The sequence below is a fragment of the Mastacembelus armatus genome, chromosome 1 (genome assembly GCF_900324485.2).
Source record: "Mastacembelus armatus chromosome 1, fMasArm1.2, whole genome shotgun sequence".
Classification (NCBI taxonomy): Eukaryota; Metazoa; Chordata; class Actinopteri; order Synbranchiformes; family Mastacembelidae; genus Mastacembelus; species Mastacembelus armatus.
In genome coordinates, this window is record NC_046633.1 from 2,793,680 (window position 1) to 2,817,029 (window position 23,350).

General features: G+C 40.4%; 2 protein-coding genes across 2 annotated transcripts in view; one reads left to right on the plus strand and one right to left on the minus strand.

Moving 5' to 3' along the window:
* ncf4 (neutrophil cytosolic factor 4) overlaps nucleotides 1-23,350 on the minus strand; it is a 23,565-nt gene continuing 215 nt past the window's right edge. Inside the window, exons 2-10 of the mRNA XM_026302922.2 lie at nucleotides 22,790-22,874; nucleotides 22,521-22,680; nucleotides 15,427-15,497; nucleotides 14,610-14,737; nucleotides 12,696-12,744; nucleotides 6,102-6,200; nucleotides 3,581-3,732; nucleotides 3,020-3,085; nucleotides 1-524 (exon numbers count right to left, since the gene is read on the minus strand). Of these exons, the coding sequence (XP_026158707.1) occupies nucleotides 317-524; nucleotides 3,020-3,085; nucleotides 3,581-3,732; nucleotides 6,102-6,200; nucleotides 12,696-12,744; nucleotides 14,610-14,737; nucleotides 15,427-15,497; nucleotides 22,521-22,680; nucleotides 22,790-22,874 (1,018 nt within the window). The 3' untranslated portion in view covers nucleotides 1-316. The remainder of the gene's footprint in view (nucleotides 525-3,019; nucleotides 3,086-3,580; nucleotides 3,733-6,101; nucleotides 6,201-12,695; nucleotides 12,745-14,609; nucleotides 14,738-15,426; nucleotides 15,498-22,520; nucleotides 22,681-22,789; nucleotides 22,875-23,350) is intronic.
* pvalb7 (parvalbumin 7) overlaps nucleotides 6,280-23,350 on the plus strand; it is a 27,765-nt gene continuing 10,694 nt past the window's right edge. The window contains exon 1 of the mRNA XM_026302923.2: nucleotides 6,280-6,332. The gene's annotated coding sequence lies outside the window, so the exon portion shown is untranslated. The remainder of the gene's footprint in view (nucleotides 6,333-23,350) is intronic.

Below are 23,350 nucleotides of genomic sequence, written 5' to 3' on the forward strand. Positions count from 1 at the left end.
TTGATAAATTAAGAGGCTTTTATTGTAGATACAGTATTTGTGATTGTTTGAAGCAGTGTTTCTGTAGAAATAAACCTCATCCAGAGAAAAACTGAAGCATGCCACATGTAAAAATAATATTAAATCAGCGTATTACTGAGTGAAATGTATTGGTTATTAACTGAAACAGCAATGAATTTATTAATGTGAATGGAGCTGAACCACACACCAGCATCATCAGCAGCATTACTGTATCACTTGGTCAAGTTCATTGTCCTGATATAAGAATACTTAATAATTTCCTATAGTTTCCCTTGGACTCAGCTCCCTACACCTCTCAGGCCTCCGTGTTGTAAACAGAGAAGTCAGAGGCCAACGTCGCGTGCAGTTCCCATGGAAACTGATTGACAGGTCTCTTGACTTTGCCCTGCTGACGTCTGCTCTCCTTGATCATCAGCAGCACGTCCTCATCGTCCAGGATACGGATGAGGTCACCCTCGGGGTCACGGTAGTTCAGAGCGATGTCCTCCTTGTGGAAGACATTCCTGAAATTCAATAAACAATCACCACATTTTAGATAAATCCAATTATTGTTCTTTTTATTGTTCTTGTGATGCTATAGAAACTATTTTAGAAAAACATGAGTGACCCATCCAGGCCTCCAAGATGTTTAAAATATCCTACATTAACAAAGAGAGCAGCGACAAGAGAAGCTTCTGTTTCAGATTTGTTTAACATTCACGCAGTGACACTGAAGTTACCAGTATTATTTTGTTTCTATTATTATGTCATTGTGTCAGTTTTACTTCTTTAACTGAGATGGTCATTTTTTTATTATTACTATTTGCTAATTTTTGTGTTGGGCTATATTCACCTTGTTCTTTGGGAATAAAATTCGCTTTTATATGTTTCTTTTATATTTACTTGAATGTTAAAGCCAATAAAGATACTTAATGATATTAAAAATAAGGTCCTGCACTTTATTTCCAGTGAAGGAAATTACTGCCCCCACAGGGCTTTTGTTGAAACATTACAGTTTAATTAAAATTTCGCTGTGAAAATTATCACAGAGAAAACATGTGCTGCACCAAAGAAAATGGCAAATAAGTACAGATTGAACCTCCTTCTATATAGTCATTATTTTGCATGAACAAACAGTAATTTTTACGTCCAGGAATTAGTAATAGAGCGACAGGAAAAACAGAAATGAAAACACAATCAGAGTTTATGAGGTTTTCTGTTGGACACCTGGAGGCTCATGATGAATTATTAGCTCTGATCAACACGGAAATATTCCAAGTTGCTTCCTGCAGGAAGGACAAGTGGTATTTACTATAGAATACATGCACTTCCACATAGACATATGTAAATTAACATGTAAAAATGGCTTAAGTTCACTTATATAAAAACAATATATACAAGTATGCTCTATTTACACTTAAATATAAGAAAACTGGTATTGATTTAGGCTCCAGCAGATCTCTGTGACCCTGGTTAAGGAATAAGCAGGTATAGATAATGGATAGATGGATGGATGTTATTGATCTAGTCTGAAAACATATCAGAGCTGATTATTAGCAGCAGCATCACTGGAGTCACTTTCTCCAGTATGATGCAATGTCAATATGTGTAACGCTTTTAAAATGTTAACGGTCATTTTAAATACACAATAAATAAAAATAAAAAGTTACGTTATGCTCCTTTGCAATTTATGAAATTAACTTTTTTTAATCCATTAGACACATTTACAGTAATTTTATTTTTACCTACTACATTTAGTACACACTGTTTAGCAGCATTCGCACTTCTCACACACCGTTTCTCTGCTTCTTCCTCTTCCGTGGTTGACACATTGCAATACGCCCTCTTCTCTTTTCCTACTTATTATCTCCTCATACCTCCACCACCACCCTCTCCCCCACCGTTCTCTTCGTGCACCCCCTCCCTTCAACAGTGCTGTGCCATATTAAAACTCAGACCAGGGTCTTATCCATCCTACCCCAGGGCACAATAGCTCTGAACACAGAAAAACAATAATGAGCAGATAAGCGACGGAAATGAACTGATTATAAATGGAGTAGGATAATCATCATAGTGCTCACCTATCTAAATTACTAGATAATGAGAGATGGGGAGAGGGAGAATGAAAGAGAAAAAGATATGGTAGCATAATGAGCATATACATGTGGTGATGATGGTGCTGTGGGAGGGGTGGGATGGAGATCTAACATGAAACTATTTGACAAGAGGTGATGACTGGCAACTGACAAATCACAGGTTTGCTGTGGACATTGGCTAAACGTGCTTCCCCTGAGGGCTGACCAGTGAAGTAATGGACGTACTAATTTCACTGGCACCAGATGCTCTAAATACTGAAGGACCAAAACAGTGAAAATGTGGTCACGAAGGTCAGCAACCACCTTAAGAACAAACGCTGCACATGAAAATCCGTTCCAGTGTGCATTAGCTCTAATTTACCTTTAATGATTTTGCTTTTTTGTCATTTAAAACAGCATATCTAATGTATTCAAATTGCTTCAGTGAAACAGGTCAAACACTTTCCAAATGCTTGTCAAAGCAGATGAACAATTACTACTTTTTCAGGTAAGTAATTCTGTGACCCAAAGAACAAGAAGTGGCAAACTAAAGCTTAGATAAGACAGACTAGTTAATGGGATTATGATGTGAAGATGTGAAAGTCTGAAAGTAAAAATAGTGCAAATGTCACATCTTTTCACTGAGTTCGCTCCAAGCTTCAGTCAAATATCTCACCTTTGTATTTCATTATCACACTTTTGGGAAGGTGTAAGGTTGCTTACAATCATTTCCCCTCCGCAGCTAAACAACAATCAGTTCTTAAGATGGACAGATAAATGACTTTATTAATACCCACAGGGACTTTCTAGTTAACACACACTAAAAAAACAGATCCTCACATTTCTCTCAATCACTATTCCCTTACTGATGTAAATGCAGTAACATAAAACACAAAGCACCCTTCACACCCTTTGTAAGATTCATTTCCCAAGAATAGACCTACCGCATCCGAGACAGAAGGTCCTTGTATTTTGGCTCGATGGTGAGGTCCTCTTGAACACACACATCTCTGTAAAGACAAACATACAATCATCTCTTTAAAGCACATTACTAAAATTTACAGCATGCTGCTATTTGGAGGCAGTCATTTAAAACATTGATGCACAGCTAAAAGATTTAACCCTGGGGCTGTAATTACCACATAATTAATAAATTCAGGTAGCACTGGTTTGCTAATTTTAAGTTACAACCAGAGGCATCTAAAAAAGGACATCCTGTTAAATCATTCTTTTTAAAGAAGTAATTACTCTCATATACACACAGACGCATGGATGTGCACAGGCCCAAGGGGCCCGTTGGATCACTGGGGGGCCCTAGCCCAAAAAACCCTGAATGGGCTGTTAACCTTTCCACCTGAAAAACTACTATAAAAAGCCACAAATTGTGGGACAGTGGGCTTTTTCATGTCTGTGCCCGGGGGCCCATTTTCCTGTAATCCCTCCATGCACACACGCAAACACACACACACACACACACATATACACACATCACCCTCCAAACAGACCTGGTGTCGACTCCAGAGGGGGTGAGAAAGAAGCAACGCAGGCAGCTGTAGGTGTGGCCCCCACCTTCACCTTCTGAGTCACTCTCGGGAAGGGGCTTTATGATCTTTACGAAGGATTCAGGGAAAATACCTGTCTGATTGTTCACTGTACCCTAACGAGACAACAAGAGGAGGATGGAATTTGATGAGAAAAGGGGATAAATGGATAGAGTCCCAGAGTAGAGCGTGATAAGACACTTCATAATGCAGTCTGATCCTTTACAGGAGAAAAAGAGAGTAAAGCAGCATGGAGGTGCATCTAGAGACAGGTTTTCCTGACTAATTATCCTGTTCATAATATGCTGCTGATGTTACAAGCACTCAGTACAACCATACAGCCTTTTAATACATCCCAGATGTCTGAATGTGTTAATCTGGTTCAAGCAGTTTCAGTATCATACTCTGCAACTCTGATGCACCAGTTGTAGATGGAAATATAAAAGTTATGATGCTGCAACTATGGAACTGGGGAACGAATGTTCAGAAAATATTTTTGCATTTGATAATATGCATCCAGTCATTAGCCAAATATGTTTGGAGGGAATTAAACAGAAAGAATCAGAGAAAAGAGCTTTTGTTTCAGAAAACTATTGTACTCAACCCAACAGTCCAATAAATCAGACATTACTGGACTACTGGACTAAATTACTGGACTATGCAAATCTGTACTGGAAGTGTACACTGACGTGTTTAGTGCTGCACTTGCAAACACAGATTAATAATCAAAATACACCCCAGCACAAGACATCCTGGTATTTAGCCCCTTTTGTGATTCATCATCCTACACTTCCCATAGTGCACTATGGGGTGCAACTTTCAATGCCTAGAAAATGGGGCCATGGGATTGGACATTTTCGGTTTGATTGGCAGCAGCTCATTTTCTCTGCAAAACCTCGAACTGCAGTTTCTCTCCACTTTGTTGTGCTTGAAACATTTACCTTGATGCATCAGTCTGCCAGCTGGATTTGTCACGTTTTCCACCCACAGCCGCTCTGTCCACTGACTAAATCAAAGGCACTCAGTCAACTTTTCACAAGTTCTAAGTGTTGCATTAACCTCACCTACCCCAAAACACTTGCCACTAACATGGATGCAAAGTTGCTAAAAAAGAACAAGAGAGTATTTTGGAGTGTTGCATAAGGATAAATAAATTGTCAAACTTTTCCATTAGGGTTTTTGGATCTCTCTAGAAAACCAGGGGCAGGATGTTTATTCTCTCTCTTGTTAAAGCAGCTTCCACTTCTTTTCTCTCTCTCCCACTCACCCACTCCCTGCTTCTCCCTCACACTCTATCTGAGCACCTCACACATTTTTATTAAACACATTTCCTGACCTTTCTTTAAGTACTCTATGACAAAGCAGAATTTCTATGGCAACTATGTAGTGGCACCAATGTTCCAGTGTTGCATTTTTATGTTGAGCAGCTAATTAAAATGTCCCATATCCCGTTTTTGGATAAGGACGACTTACACGTGACACTCGTGGGGTGTAATAAGGACATTTGTTCATTAGGTAATTGTTCCTGTAGAGGAAACTAGAGCAGGGCACCTCCAGTCACACCAGTGAAGATGCTCTGTGGTCACTGTACTGGGCTGATGGATACGTCATCCCTTGTTCATGCTGGTGTAATAGCCCTTACTCTTCTGACAAGGCTTTCTGTATAAGACTACAGAGTCTGACTGCAGGAACGCAGCCACAAAAGCATTAGTGAGGTCAGACACTGATGCTGGAAGATCAGGCCCAGGTCCCTGTCAGCACTTCTGTTTGTGCCAGCGGTGTCCGATGGGGCTGAGGTCAGTTATTTTCTGGGGCAGATATATTCCAGAAACATACCCTCTAGTCTGCCCACGGTTTTGTTTAAACAAAGATGGGTGTCAAATGCAGAGCCTGTCCAATATCTTATGGACATGGGTGGAAAGGGCCAATATTTGTGTCACTCATGGCCACATGATGCAAAAACTAGAAATATATCTTGTCTTTGTCCATATACTTTTGGTCATGTTATGAAAAAACTTGAGAGGAGGTAGTGATGCAGTCTCTAAATCTGACAGTAACAGAACCTCCCTCTATTCTACTCATCCCTTCATTTTGTTTTTTATCTATTCATCACTTCACTTCTCATCTTTGTTTCCCTCATCTCTTTCTCTCTCCTCTGCAGCTCTCCTTCCATCTCTCTCTCCCTCTGCCTATTTCTGCTGTAGAATCTGTCCATCTTTCTTGTTTCCCTCTCTGTTCCTCTCCCCTCCCCCCTTTCTTCTCCTCTTGTGTCCCATCATTTCTGCATCTCCATCTCCACCTCACATCCAACATCTTTGTTTTTACATTTTTCTCCCTTCTTCTAAGTCTCTCCACCTCTTCTGTATCTTTCCCACCCCTTATTCTCCACCCTCTTTGACTGCCTTCGACTCTTTTCCTCCTTCCCTAACCTCCCACTCTCTCTCTCCCCCTCCTTCTTCCACTCTTACTCTATCTCTGTTCTTACCTCCAGCCAGTCAGCGTTGACTCGTCGCAGCAGGAAGATCACCTCTCCCCTCTTCAGGTTCAACTCCGCCTTGCCATTGCCGCGAAAGTCAAACATCGCCTGGGACGCAAGCACAGACACACATACAAAGAAGAAACAGCACACACACGAGTCAGTGAGAGGAGAAAGGAAAGAGAGAGGAGAGAGACGGACACACTCATCACAGAGAGAAGAGACGGTGAGAGCGGACAGGTAGGACTTAACACACTTTTTGCTGATGGAGAATCAGGTCTGAGTGTGCATGCGTATGAGACAGGAAGAAAGAAAGAAGGGATGCTAGAAAAGCTAAAAATATATTTTACAGCTTGGAAAAGTAAATACATTTGAATAAAAGGAGCAAAGTCTGAAGATATTCACTCACATAGAACCAGTAAGCCTTTTCTTTTCCATGATCAATGACTTCAAGAAAAACAATGCTGAAACAATGCTGTGTATTTAAACAACATATGGTATGCTCGTACTATCTCAACGCTGTGTGCATCCAAGTAAGTGTGTGTGGTAGAGTGTGTGTGTGGGATGTGTGAGGAGTTTGCAAAAGTTACACAACCTAAAGAGATGCCCTGCTGCAATACAAGTGTGCGTGCGAGTGTCTTTATGTGTGCATGTGTGCGTGTGTGAGTGTGTGTGTGTGTGTGTATAATTGAGGGCTTTGGATGGCCGAGCGTCTGGGTTAGCATCAGCGTCTAGAGTAAAAGCCTGCCACAGTTGAATTTGCATTTAAAGTAGAACTCAGTAGAGTCATTACTGGTGCTTTAAGACTATTTCTGTCCTTTTGCAGAGACTTCTCGAATAGACTTAAGAGAAAAAAGCCCATTAGAAATGCACACACACAAACACACACACACACACACACACACACACACACATTAAACAATGATCTTTTCACTGTGACTTGTACTGACATGTAGATGCAAAATCAGTCAAAGAAAGAAAGAAAGGTGAAACTAAATGAGAACTGAAGAATCAGGGAGGTACTGCAGGACCAAGAAAAGAACAAGGACCAGTTACAGCAGTGGGAGAGAGGTGAAGAGGGGGAGGAAGAAGAGGAGGAGGATGAGGAGGAGACAAAAAAGTGGTGGTGCAGGGCTGCAGAGGACTGACAGATCATTATCTTCGTGCTTGTTGTTTCACAGTGAGAGGTCCTGTTTGATAATGTTCACAGGAGAATCAGGGAATGAGTCAAAGACGGTGAGAGAACTTCAATTGTCACCTCAGCTCTGAAGAGCGTTTTTTCAACTAGTGGTTTTTATTTTCTGGTCAGCAACTTCATTGTTTTGAGGCGCTCTCACTGCCCTCATCAACCTCTTTCCCAGTAAAGAGCAAAACACTCAGTGAATCCAAAGTGACTGACTCCCCAGTACCAACGATGAAAGACTAAGTTAGCTCTCAGTTGGATAAACACAGTTGAGCATTTAGAGCCTAAAACGCCAAGTATTCCCCCTGACACTGCACATGGAGTGAACATAGCTCCAGACATATGCTCATGTTGCTCTGCTGAGTGTGCAGAAGGGTTTATGGCTTGATGTGCCCTGACAGGTAAAAAAAAAAAATCAACCAACACAGGTGTTAAAATTGTAGCTCTGATCGATTTAGCAAATGTATTGGCCACTGGGCTGCAAACACTGAGAAGCTACTCAGAAACGTAACAGAAGACAAGTAACTCAGCATGTTGAGGGCTGAGAGGATTCAGCATCACAATGAATCAAGATTTTTCTCGCCATCAAGATTTTGTCTTTAACATCACATGTAGTATTTGCAGCTTTTGCTTTGTACATGGGCTCGCAATTGAAATCCTGCAGAGGAAAAGCAGATTCACATAACGACGGTCATAACAACGACCACATATGGAGGCGGCTATTGAATGGAAATGTATTGCTGTAACAGAAATATCAAAAATTGGACTTGACATGTTGAAAAAACATGTGCGGCTGCACGTGTGTTTGGGTGTGGGTGCACGTGTATATCTGTGTCTACAGAAAAAGACTGAAGCTGGTGGCAGATTAATGAAGCTGGGGAGAGAGGGAGCTGGCTGGATTAAAAATCCACTGAGATTACCTTTACCCTGAAGACACACACACACACACACACACACACACACACACACACACACACACACACACACACACACACACACACACACACACACACAAGAACTGCCAGCACACTGAAATCAAGGCTGCCATTATTAATGTATTATTCCAGATGTGATTTTATTATCATGTTGACCCGACGATGGTCGTAATTTATATATGATATGAAAATGTGTTGGAGGCGAAAAACCTCTATCTCCAACACCAAATACAATGTGACAAAGCAATTCCCCTTACTGCCTTTCATCCCTCTCTCCCACCCAATCACCTCTCCATCGTTGTTCCACCTCTTATCCTTCTACTTTAACTTGTCTTTTTCTCTCTTTCCATTTCACTCTCTCACTTTCATCCAATTTGTTCCTTTTTCTTCTCTGACACTCTCTGTGTCGCTACTAACTAATCAGGTAACTCACTCGAGTGAACAATAACGACTTGTGTGGACACCACAGAATCTGAGTGTGTGAGTGTGTGCCATTTAAATAGTCACATAAAAAGAGACACTCAGTACATCTCTGTTTTTTGTTGGCTATGTTTCAAGTGGCTGGTTGGTGAGAATCAGTTCACAGATGAATGAATAGGTGTGAAAAGTGTGAAAAGAAAAAAAAACAAGGAATTTAAAATATACCAGGGACAAATTTCATAATTAGTCACACTGAGAAAAACATACAATTTGATTAGTGTGTTAATTTGTAGAAACAGAAATACGCTTTAATTGACCCAGAAGCTGTGGCAGTAGTTGCTACATATAATTAAATTGTTTTTCATAGTAGGAAAATTACAGAAACATACAACATAGCACTTATTAGTTCTGTAAGACCACCTGCCTTGGTTCCCATTTTCTCTTCTATTTGTCATTATTGTAGCTGGACAGTTAGCTACACATCCCACCTACAAGGATCAGTCAACTGGAAGAAGCAATGAGCACAACAACAACATTTGGACTGAACTAAAAGCCCTGCACACTCCTACAGGTGGTTTGTGGTTTTAGTTTTTTTTGGCTTTTGAGATCGTTGCAGAGAGTAAAAGTGGACAGAACTAAGGTGTGAATTATATGAGATCACCTGATATAGAGGAAGCAAGAGCAAACAGCTAGTTCCATCCTTACAAGTGCAACACAGCACACGTGTGTGAATGCCATAACCTCTGCAATGACTTCTCTGTATTGGTCCAGAGCTATAGACATTTCACTGTATATACAAACTGTAGTTTATCCAGGGCAGGTATGTAGTGTACCAGAAGTATACCAGTATAAAGCTGATTGCTAAATGGAGCCACACAACCCTTGGGTTCAGGCAGCCACAGGAGCAATCATCCGGTACAATTAGACTCGCACCGACCCCACGTTAATGAGCTTGTTCAACCCTCAGCTCGTTAGTCTGGCAATAGGGAGGTGGAGATGAGAAATGAGATTTTTTTCTCTCCCTGACGTTTAATGAAAGTGTATTTTTTTAAGTAGATGGCCCACTTCCTAGCAGGCCTGGAGAGAAGGATCACACGATATGCATGTGTGTCCATATAAGGAAGAGCACAGGTTGCAGGACTCTGTGCAAGTCACTCTGGCTCTGTAGCCATCACACAAAGCACCAACAGCACAATACGTATTGGGGAATTGGTAAAGCTCATGTTCTTCCTCAGTTAAAAATATTTCATGTCTGTGTATTTGATTTTAAAAGCTGCCTGTACATTGTGAACATTTTGCATGTTAATTAGATGGAAACACCCAATGACCTCTGAAAAGCTAAAACCCAATTGATGCCATTAAATCTGGGTTATTCTGTGGTGGATGCAGTTAAATCACTAGCATCAATACCTTTATTTTCAATTTCTTTAGCAAAATTCCAACTTTCTCAATTGACGACTGACACATTATAGATTTACAGTTTAAGTTGTTCTGGCTGAACTGTTTAGCCAACAATGGCCTTTCTAACACATTCAGCAGAAACACAGCAACACTGGCATTCTGTCTACCTGACAAATGTAAGGCCACTATCAACTTTCCTTTTAATTTCCATAACTGTCTCCACTAAGTCCTGAGAACATCTTCATTGTTTTCACCAGCTAATTCTATCTCTACTTTCATTTTTTGTATTTTTGTACTACATCCTTTGCCCTGAACAACACACTGTGGAGTCTCTTTATCTATTTTTGCTTTGTTGTTTGTCTCTTCCCAAATTTTCCTATCAGGCGAATCAACCCTCTAGCTTGTGTATTGTTAAAATCTCATGGTAACCATGAGTAGCTTGTCCCATTGACCTTGTGCCACATCCAATAGCAATTATTCATCACACTGTTTGGGGCTAAGCCTGAGCTAATGCTAAGTGGAGTGGAATGAAGTGTTGTTGCATGAACGCTAATGCTTGTACCAGCTCCACTGTGGCAAATGTCTGCTCTCTCCTCTTATCCATCACAGGTCAGACCAGCCATTGATCACTGTTTGTACAAAGTTTAGCAGCCACTTCCCTGCTCTGCACTGCAGGACATGCACAAACACACATAAACACAGAGGGGAGCAGACATTTTTCCCAGAGAGAAGGAGAGCAGGAGCTAAAATAAATGTTGAGTAGGCTGGCAGCTTCGTGAGTAGAGTACACCAATGTTTTACTTCTGTGTGGGAGAGAGGGGAGGCAGAGACAAGGAGGGAGTAAATGGAGTTGTTTCTCTTAGTTTGGCAATAAGAGACCACTTGGGTGTGCAGCCAGAGATACAACCTGTTTGTGTGTAGCTCGGTGCACCTTTTGCTGGGTTAGAGCGAAACACTTAGGATAAAGCACATGCAGTATAGTTCAAGATCTACTCAAACACACACACTTCACCTGCAGACATGTACTGTACTCACATTACAGCCTGTACACAGTGTAGCCTCTATACAACCGAGCAAAGATACATCACACACACACAAACACTCATACTGCAAAAATATCTAGCTTGTCAAGACATTTCTAGTAAAATACTGGACAACAGAAAAAATGATTTCCTGTTTCTCCAGTCAGGAGACACTGTCAAATGTTTCATTATGTCCAAATATAACTCCAAAATATTCAGTTCCCTAATAAACAAAGAAAAATGATAATTTATTTTTAAAAATAGAGATGAATTTTCTGTCAATCATCTAACCTTTATTGCAAATAAAATCTACTTTAACTTTACTTTTGAAAATCCTTCAAATAATTCGACATCCACTCAAAAGAAATAAGACGTATTTACTGCGGGTCCCCTTGGCTCAGTATACACTATATGTTTAATAAAAATTCAACTTTACTAGCGGAATAACAGAGAACTATTATTTAAACACAATAATACACAGAGACTAAATATAATTTGTAGACACAAGAATGCACACAAATAGGAATACAGTAGTGCGATGGCTGTCATCCATCAGTCTCACTGTACTGTCAACATTATTACTCCCACACAAACATTACACACAGTTACTACAAGGCAGATGGTCCTGACTGAGCGAGTGCATGAGATGTGCCGAGTTTGTGTTCCTTAGCAGTGAGGACATTTTAGCTGCTCCTCACTTCTCCAAAGTCTGTCTGCAGATTCACATTTTGCTTTGGTAAAGAGTTGGGGGTTAAGCATTTTGTTGTGAAGGTTAAAATTTAAGGGAATAACTAAGGACACTCATAAGTGTGTGTTCACAGGTCAGTTTGTCAGCCACTTCTTTTTCCTCCTTAGTGAGTTTAATTAGCAGGTCATTACCACTTCACCCTCACTGTAATCCCCCGCTGCACACCAGATGAACACCAACTACACCACCTTACAAAGACACACAAACATGTCAATTCTAGATAAAGCAACTGGAGAGTATAAACTGTCTCTTACGACGCTGGAGCAGAGGGTGTGAATGGAATAAAAATGAAAAGATGTGAAGGAGAAGAGGAGGAGGAGGGGGGACAGGGATGAGGGATGGTCGCAGCCTTGGAAATAGACAGAGGGAGGGGAGCGGAAACAGAAACAAGGACAAACTTAAGGGGAGGAGAAGGGATGAAAAGAGAGAGGGGAGAAAGCAAGAAGGGAAAGGGAGGATAATATGATAGGAGAGATGGATACAGAAATTAAAAAAGAAGTGAAGCGAGGCAGGAACTATTGATGAGGTCAACAGAGTCACAGGCAAGACAGAGGAGAAAAATGTGATACTATACTTGACAAATTAATCCATCCTTATTGATTCTTCACATCAGTCGATATGTTTACGTATGTCGTTTCTTTTGAGTGTGTGTTTTTACGTGCCTTGTTTGTAAGTTTCATAAATGGTTGCAGTTCTGCAGGAGGGAAAGTGAAGTTGCAGGTGTGTGTCTGTCATGACAGACAGTCACACTATATGGCATCACATGGAAAACCCATTCTTCAGGCTAACGTAGTACGCTCTACATAGGCATTTAACTTAAAGGTTTCTACTCATTGGGTGGCCATGAAGCTTGTAACCAAAGCAACAACAACAAAAAATTGCAAAAGCACATACCTCTGCTCTGGGGGAGGAGAAGAGGTCCATCTTTGGTTTGACTGTCTTCCTAAAAGACAAAGAGAGGCAGGCAGAGACAATATAAGGTGAAATTGTCTGCATGTGTTATCAATAACAGGAGGCATCATTCTTTAAGGCTTTTTACAGCCTCAAACTCTGATTTGTAGCTTCTGTCAGACCCAGTCTGTGCATTGTTAGCCTCACTGAGAGATGACACTGTTTCATTGTATTCTACTAATTAATAATTAGCAGACGTTAGTATGCGCGTGTTAGCATTTAGCTAACTAAAGCTAATACATACACAGTTTTAAATTGGAGGCCACATGCATTAGAGATGAGATAACAAACACACAAACGTGTAGTTACAGGCATGTAAAAGAAGAAAATAAACCTAAAGCATAAGAAATATGCTTTGAGGTGCATTTATGAGCAGTTCATCTGCTGTACTCTATCAGATTTATGTGAAAAATAACTAAAAAACCTGAAACAAAGACCGCACAGACACCGTGTCAGCCGTAATTAAATACCCAAATAGGTCCATTCTCACACCTTTCATCAAAACAGATGTAGCTATAACACTGACTTTGTTAAGGAAACTCTTCCTAAGCTTGAATGAAGCTCCTCATAAAAGAGGACAATATGTAAAGTAAATATTGGAAAAGCATTTCATTTCTTGGACAAAGATAAAATCAACTATGTGCTAACATTAGAAAGAGGAAATGTCAGAGTTCCTTCTAAACACACCAACCAACCACACACGTACATAAATGAAGGCAGGTCAGAGCAAAGGAAGTAATGAGAGTCAACCTTTGCATCATTTCCTATTGAGACAGTCGACTTTTACCACATGTCCTGCTGGTGTAACCTGACCACAAGAACATGGGCTAATCAGAAGCCAGAAGAGCTGTTAGAAATGAGGAAGTAGACACTAAAACAGTCTGTGTGGATTTTCCTCAGTGCTCCATCACTACCAAACCCACCCATTAAGAAGGTGAGGGACAGATGTACGGATGAGATGGGAGGAACTGAGGCAGCACATGTTCGGGTATAGACTCTACTATAAACATGGCAGCAGTAAAACTATATAGTAAAACACGTACTATAAGTATTATAGATTAGCTGTATCATAAAAAGCTAAAGCTGCCAGTTTTCAGGTAAATACCTGGACAATGTCAACACCGGACAAAATGCTCACATGTGGTTTATGTGTGTGTTCATGTGCTGTTAACTGGTTTACCTGTTTTCATGAATGAATGTGGTTGTGCTTAGTTTTGTCGTCACTCCTCCTCTTTTTGAGTCTATAAGTCTTAAATGGGAGCAACTTACATTGAAAAGCTCATTCTTTTAAATTCCATTTGAGCAGTCAGTTTAAATACTTATGAAATCAGCTCTGCAGGATTTATTTTTCTGGGGGAAATCTCCCATCCTTTTCCTCTCCCCAAGGGTTCAAGCTACCATCTTCCTATTAACCCTCCATACTTAATGGCACTAGATTAATACTAATTATAGCAACTTTTAAAAGATAAAAGAGGCAATTTAACAACCCTGGTGATGAAAATGCATCTAATATTTCACAGATTAAGGTCACAGTTTGGCTAAGTCTCTTTTACTAAGAGACTGTATTATTCACTAATAAATGTATATGTGTCACCAATAAGGCCTTAAAATACCAATGAGAAACAGTAATTCATGACCAGTAAACCTGATTCACCAAGGCTGTGACTTTTGCACACTTGTTTGCATCTTTAGATGATGTTCATATACTACATACCACTGCAAACTAATCAGGACCAATGTGGAGATAACTTCGTATTTAGTCACATCTAGTCTGGTGCTAAAGGAGTTCAGCTAACTGTTTAACACAGACATCATTACTAGTCCGTCTGCTTGTTAGCAAAGGGTGCAGGGGCTTACACTTTGCGTGTAGGTGGGCGGAGACGCCTGAGGGCCCGTGGTTGGTGCTGGCTGTCCTGGTCTGTTTGGTAGAAAAACATCCTGAGATCCTCATCAAGCTGGAACCATATTGGCAGACCCAACAACCTCTGGGAGAGAAAAGGGCGAGCCAGAATGGGACATGGGGAGGTGGGAAGGGGATGGGAAAAAAGAAAGGAAGAGAAGGAATAAGTAAAAAATTAATGGGATAAAAGATGAGGAGGCATCTTTTGTAGTGGAAAATGGGCAAGACAGGAGGAGATGGAGACAGATGGAAAAAGGGAAATCGGGAGAGTGGGAGTGGGAGAAGCAGGGTGGTGGGAGACTTGAGCGAGAAGAGGAGAAGGAGTGGATAAAGAGAAAGGAGATGAAGCGAGAAAGATTACAAGTGCAAGGCAAGTGAAGGCGAGAGAGTGTGGCAAAGTGAGAACCATGTAGGTTGCAGGAAAAAAGAGTAAAGCAGAAAACAGAAGTGAGTGAGTGGGAGAAAGAGAACCTGATCATGTTTTTAGCGATGGAGCAACACTGAAACATGTCAAAAGTCCCACAAATACAGTCAGTCAGACGTGATGTGGGCACAGGGCAGAGCAAAGAGAAGAGAGCAGCAACGCCTACATTTTGAGCTCGATCTGCAAACTACAGCTAAAATATCCGAGTCAGTGCTTATCCACCTACAGCATTGTTCAGCCCACCAAGTTGTAGGCTACTGCACTGCAACGCTGCAGAACATACCAAGCATGCCAGCAACTCTTTGCATAAAATTAAAGACCTCACTGTGCATGAAATGAAACATGATTACCTTCATGTACGTGTTGAGTTCAGGGATTCTGCTCTCTGCAATCTCCTTCTTGTTGCCAATGAAGACTTTTCCTAAAGAGAAACACGTTAAACAAACAATAAAGAAAGTGCAGAAATAAAACCACTGAGTCAAGCATGAGTTTTAGACCAGGAGTCAGATGTATACTGTAATTAAAGCCAACATCACTTCCCACACATAAACTGGTATTTATGTGGAATAAGCACACCTCACACATGCTGTACTTTTAGACCAGGTGAATACACACTTTTAAAGAGCAAGCTCAGTGTTATTTCAAAATGGAAATAAGGTGACAGACTGAATAGACTAAAAAGCAATATACAAGCAATTCTTTTAGGTTTGTAGCCAGATCTACTGACTACATGTGAGCTTTTGCAGTTAAAATATGAAGGAATTTAAACACACACTGTGAAAGCACAAGGGTCTGAATGAATGTAGGGAACACAAGGGTGTATCCCTTATGTTTGGTAAAGAAGCTTAGCAATGCAGCAACAAACGGAGGAGATCTGCTAGAACAATTGTGGATGCACAACTTGACATAATTTAATTCTTCTCTGCTATAGTTTTTTATGTTGTTTGTTCCATTTTAGTCTTTTTTATTCGACTTTTGGTCATTTCCATACTCCCTATACATTTTAGTTGCTGTATCTTTTCTCATAAAGCACTATGTAAGGCCAAACTTAACAAGAACTAGGCAGGACACACGAACTCCTTTGTGATGACTGTTTATACACAATACATGTGTTCAATGAACTGGCACAGTGGCACAGTGGTTAGTCCTGTCACCTCAGAGCGGAGTCGAAGCTGCTGGTTGAGTGTGTGCTTCCATGCCTGTATGGGTGAACTCCAGCTTCCTGTCCCTGTCCACTGACATGCAGGTTAGACTGACTGGTGACTTTAAATGAATGATGGATAAATGACTGACACTATATGTAGTTTAATACTGAGACTATATGTAGTATAATACTGAGACTATATGTAGTATAACACTGAGACTATATGTAGTATAACACTGAGACTATATGTAGTATAACACTGAGACTATATGTAGTATAATACTGAGACTATATGTAGTATAACACTGAGACTATATGTAGTATAACACTGAGACTATATGTAGTATAACACTGAGACTATATGTAGTATAATACTGAGACTATATGTAGTATAATACTGAGACTATATGTAGTATAATACTGAGACTATATGTAGTATAACACTGAGACTATATGTAGTATAACACAGACTATATGTAGTATAACACTGACACTATATGTAGTATAACACTGAGACTATATGTAGTATAACACAGACTATATGTAGTATAACACTGAGACTATATGTAGTATAATACTGAGACTATATGTAGTATAACACTGACACTATATGTAGTTTAATACTGAGACTATATGTAGTATAATACTGAGACTATATGTAGTATAACACTGAGACTATATGTAGTATAATACTGAGACTATATGTAGTATAATACTGAGACTATATGTAGTATAATACTGTACAGTGATGTATTGATCATATTCAGGCATGTGAGGCATTAAGAGCTCCACCAGTGTGATTAAATGATGTTGCACTGTTCCTTTGCCATTTGGAGCACATGGGTATTCTTATGCAAATAGTTGATTAAGGGCATGTCTACATCCATCTGTGGTTAATTGTGTGAATGGAACTCAGGCTTATGCCAATGCACAACTTTACTATGTGTGAGATTTACAAAGCAGAACCAATCATATGCACAGCCCTAGAAATACGATGAAATAAGTATGCATGTATATTTGCAGTCCTGTGACTACAGAGATATTTACGCATCTGGCCCATAATTAGATAAAGACCATACTTACTTTTCCCCCTAACTATACAAATACTCCTTTAGGAAACATCTTTCTTAAGACATATCACCCTTCATCCTTAATATCACACTTTGTCCAGTCAAAAATGATGAGGCACAGCTCAGACGTCTAATGCTCTAAATCAGGCCCCTTAACAATTCATCCCAGGCCATCCAACACTGCTGTTAAATCAAATTTAGCACAGTCTTAATGACCCTCGGCCACAATATTCAGCCCTCTCACTTCTCTCCATTCCTCTCATCTCATTCACTCTTGAGCACGATAACTCACTCAATCACTTGCAGACACAAATTCACTCATTTACTCACTGATGAATCATTCACTCCAATCTTTCAGTCTCCTAGGGCCTCACTAAATACATGCTCTTTTGACCTTGAATCTATCCCATGATAGTTCCTATTTCAGCTTTCTTTTGTAATGTCTATGATTCATTTAGCCCAGACAAACATTATCATACAACAAACATCAGTTCTATCACACAGAATAGGAACAAAACAAAATCAAATGGCACCGAGAAATAATGAAAAAATGAAGCAACAAACTTGATTCTGGCATTAGGTTATTTTCAATTAGATGACTCTCATTAGTCAACACTGCTTCAATTTGACCAAACAGGCCAACATCCTTTTCCTTTTTTTTTCTGCTCCTACCCATCACCCATTCCCCCGTCTGTCTCCCTCCTCTCTCGCCCCTGTCTTTCTTATTCCCTTACCATCCTGATGAGATCTGGCACTGCAATTAAACCCATCACATCTAATATTATCCAGCACTCCTCAGTGGCAGATGCTAAATCAGAGTTTGTAGAAAAGTAGAACTTTCCCAATATAGCAAGTGACAATGAAAGAACTATATAAAGAATTTATATTAAAAAATTTCACAATAAAAGCTTTGGTGCTTGGCTCAAATATTGTCACAGAAAAACAAAAATTATGACTGAGATGAATGCAGTATCTGTAACTCTACAAAGGCTTATTTTGTATGAATTATAAAATGTTCACGACGGTCCAGTGTTCTGTATCAGTGGTGCACAAAAAGAGGTGGAAAAGAAAAACTTAGTGATACCTGAGTTTTTCACTGGTACAGTGTGATGTACTGTAACCTCTATGTTAAACAGAGGTGCAATAGTTTTGTACACTTTACATTTACTTTTATGACATGGGCAAACACCTCACAGTCGTAAAAAGTAATTTTATATTTAATTTTGACCTTGACTTTCAAATTTACACACACACACACACACACACACACATATATGCACATTTACTGTATATGGCAAACCCCTTCTGCCACATACAGTAAATATCAATGGAAGGAAGAGCCACTTAGGGCCAGAGAGACGGGAGCAGAGAAGACAGTAAAGAGCTCAGAGAACAACAGAAGCCTTGTTTTAATGGATCAGATCAGCTCTGGCAGAAGCCCAGTCATAAGGCAACTCCACAGGTGCACAATGAAGATGAGACAGATGAGGCTACTTTGGAAATATAATTCTGGGTTACATAAATAATAAATACTGGTTTCGAATGAGGGGTTAGTAAAGCCAAACAAAAGAAAGCTCCATTTTACTTTTGTACTCTAAAGATGAGTTTATAACTCCAGTCATTCTATGATTGGCAAATGTTAACATACTAACACACTACCCTTAGATACTGAAAATGCTAAAAAATAAATCAGCAGAACATCAGCATGTTCGCATTGAGTGTATGTTAGCATGTTAACATTGGTACTCATCTGTAAGCACTGAGAGGAACAGCCTCAAGGAGCCAGCAGCACCAGCTAAACTCTACGCTCCAGCCTACAACACCCAAACGTGACATCCAGCAATAAGCCAAGCTGCTCTGAAGTCACTTGAGTCCAAGCAGAAATAAATTAGTAGCAACTTAATTATGTTTACACTGCAACCAGATTCTACAGAACTCTCTTCACACTCACACACACACACACACACACACACACACACGAACACACACACACCTCACTCTGTCTTCATCTCTCCCAAATCGATGGTGAGAGCCGCCCATTCAAAGCCTTCAAGCTTTTATTCGTGCAGATGTTGGTTTCCAGCCTCTGACAATCAATACAGACACTGACAGCGGCTCCCAGACAGACAGACTTATGGGAAAATGATGAACTGCAGAATAAAACTGGAGCCAACAGGCAGATGAGAACAAGAGGACAAACACGCAACAGCATGGCAGCGACAGGGGCATGGATCTATGTTGTCATGTGAAAATCTTGTATGTGGTGTGGTAGCAAAGCTAAAGCACTAAGGATGCAAACATGCTTCTCTGCATCAGACAAACTGCTGTGTGTGTAATTGGCATACTAACAGCACCTGAGACTTTTATTTAAATACCTGTAATTTAAATACTATTCTTCAGTCTCCAACTCCAAACCCATTGTGTTTTATTGTGGCCAGTCTTCTTCCCCCCAGCACTTAATCTAATTTAACATCAGCTCTTGTGTGTGTCTTTTCTTAGATTATTAAAAACCCTGACTTCTTGTCTTAGTTGCATTTGCTCCTTCTATTTCTTTCTCATTTTTATTATGTCTTTTTATGCAACACGACTCCTTATCATTTCACAGCTTTATACTGCCTTGCTGTTCCCAGTGCTCTTTGTAGAAAGCACAAAGTGGGAGATGCTTCCTGTGGGTATCAGTGTTTGAAACAGTTTATAGTTGGATTTTCTATGAATTGCCTTATCCTCAAATCTTTAGGTATCCCAGTAGCTCAATGAAAAATCACGACCCAGGGACAAATAGCACGTCAAATGTTATGACCGTGAACAGCAGGTGTAACAAACAGCTAGCTCCATGCTGCTCTGCAGTATGTTGGACAGCTGCTCTGCAGGTGTCTATCACATTGTTCATAATCTGTGAAAATATGCCTCTGTCATAGTTTCCCTGTGAACAGAAGTGACTATAAAATGCAGTGTTAAAAAAATCAAAGGCCTCTTTGAAAAACTACTTTCTCACACTATGACTGTCTGAGGTGCAGCACCCAGCATCTGCACATGACAAGTGAGTAGAGGAACCCAGAGGAGCATGAGGTCCCATGAAAGTGACCTGCCAGGCTGATGGCCAGAGGAAGCTGAGCCATTTGTCATGTTCACATCTACGTATAAGAAGAAGGATCAGTGTCTGGTCATCTTCCATGCTGAGGTAAGGATGATGATGGTGAAGGAAATGGAGATCATGGTAGAAGAACTGCAGGTGTAGTAAAGTTCTGAACTTAATTAACAATCGCTCATTTGTAGGTGCTTGGAGAATGATACAGTACACTAGGCTATGGCAGCCAAAATAAGTTTTAGCTGCAGTGTGGGTGGATATTTTCTATCTGACTGAGCAAAGAGACCTGGCATCCAGCTGCAGCTACTTCACATTGAACATAGCCAAGGTACAGCTCCGAGCCCTCGTAAGCGCCCTGCTGCCTCAGTTTCCAGGTGTTCCAGGCAGCATGACAGGCCAGAAAGAGATTCAGGGGCAAAGGTGGACGAGATGAAAGACTTACAGCTCCTACCAGCCAACTCGATGGAGTCACTTCTCTGCTCATTCCTTTACCATCACCTGTTGCCAGCACTTGAAAATAGATGTTCAGATGAATCGACATCTTCTGTCTCTGCCTGGAACTCTTTGCTACAGTTCTCTATTTTCCCTTTAGCATTTATCTGCCCTTCTGCTGTCTAATGGGAATGTGAGTCCCTGTGGATTATTACTTATTACAGTCTTTTGGTATAACTTTTGAAAACAACCTAATAGAGTATCAATGTTAATGTTAATGCATTGTGTGAGTTTGCAAGGCAGAAGTGTATGAAAAATGTTTCAAAGAACTTTATATTAACTGGGTTCAACAGACACATTAGTTCATTTAGAAAACCTAACATTATCCTGTCACTGTACCCTCGTGGCCTGAATAGTTTTGATCTACAGAGAGGTGATTGCACACCAAACTTTACGTGAGAGATTTAACGTAGACATGAAACATCTGTGTCTGACATGCAGCGGGATGTGGTTGTTTTAAAACCACGTTCAGGTGGGTTTCACTTCTTCCTACCAGTGGGAGAAAACACAGCCAGGTGTCACCATAACCCCAGTGTCTGTTCCTCTCCATATGCATGAGGCACAGGAGAATGAGTGTTCATTTGGAGGTGAAGGTTAGAGAGTGACAAGGCAGAAATGATGCAGTATTCAGTCTGCAGCAGAGCACCAATGCAGCAAAATTACTGCCATCACCCATGAAAGTGGAAATTACAGAAGCCCTGCTGATCCTGCCCTATTTCTCACTAAACCAAAAGAAATGCAATTATTAGCTTCTGTTTTTAAAAGTTACGTTTTCATTACGGTGGAGAAAAGAATGAATGAGTTGTTTGCAGCCTGCAACAGTGTCATAACTTTCAGAGCACACTGGATGATATTTTTAAAAAAAGAACTATAACCTATAATAGCAGCTTAAATTCACAGAGAATCAACTGTGTGTATTTATCATCTGCATATGCACCTTCACAAATACACAATGTCCAACTCAAGTCTGGAGGCAGTGGAGAGGTGGTAATGAAAATACAAGGAAAACCCTTCAAAACACTTTTCTCCTATTTTCTTCATTGTAGAAAAGGAGCACTCGTCCACTAATTTCTGGATGATATTCTTAGATTATTAGGATTAATTATTAGGATTTGCTGTAGTGTTGCAGTAATGTTGTCACTGTCTACTGGAGTACCCACAGAGAAACTGTCAGCTAGAAACAGGCTCTATGCTGCTGCTTCGTGCTTTGGTTACACACTTTGTAGGATACTATTGCAGTGCTGAACCCAACCTACACTAATAGGTTCACTCATCTTTACCAGTCATCAGGGGAACAGTGGGTTAAGTAACATTAACAGTGCTGTGTTAAAACCCTGCATGGGTTTGAGCTGGAGTGTTGTGACACACACAAATGAAAGATGAAGAAATCCAGGTGGAACAAACCATCAAGCAAAATGACTGAATGTTGCATCATGAACATCACAATCTAGCAGGAAGCTCAAGGTCTGACATCCTCAGCCAACATTCATCTGGTCAGGCAGGCAACGTATCAGAGACCATGAATGTCCGGGTCATGAGGTTTGACATAGTTTGGCTCAGATAGTTTCTCAAAAAGATTAAAATCAGAATGTAAAGAATGAGACACTGCATCTGTGTGACAACTGCATTTGTCAGTGCTCACACACTCACCTGGAAGAGATGGCAGGATGCAGGTGTTGGGACCAGGCTTTTCTGGGTCTTCAGGGGAGTATTTGAACTCAAGGATTTGGTGGAGGTTGAAAAATTCTCGGTACCTCCTGTAGATCAGATACTTACTGTCTCCTTTCGTCTTCACCTCGATCGCAAAGCTCTGGGAGAGGGACAGAACAGAGACTTGAATCAAAGAGAGAAACAGATTTGAACTCAACATTTTTCAAATCTAGACTCAGTTAAAAGTTTGTGGTTGAATCGAAACTTACATAGTAGTCGATGAAGCCTTTCTTCTCCTCGATGTCAGCAATAGTGGCACTGACAGGGATGTTTCCAGGCAGCTGATCAAAGTCACTAAGTAATTTAAACAGATTATTTTTATATTTCCACACTTACAAAAATCAGTAAAAAGCCCCACCCATCCATCTGAGCCTGTGCAGTGTCATTTGCATATTTAGGCTTTTTTCGCAACTTGACTTTTGGCTGTGACTTGTCAGGAGGATTCATCTTTGTGTGTCTGTGTCTATGAAGCATCAGCGAAACATCCATGAAACATCCTGCTCTTGATTTATCAAAGAAAATAGCACAATAACACAAAACCTCTGTAAAACACTGCACATCTACAGAAACACACGCCCCCTAGTTCCATGACCCTGTTGGATTTTAGACGCACTGACCAAAGAAAAGATGAACTGAGCTGAACCTACTGACAAACTGATGTTACACTAGAACTACTTGGCTCACACGCAGTAAAATACAGGATCACTGATATTTTACTGCCCAGTTTATCGGTCGTTGTAAGCGCCATAAAGCGAAACTTTGCGCTACAT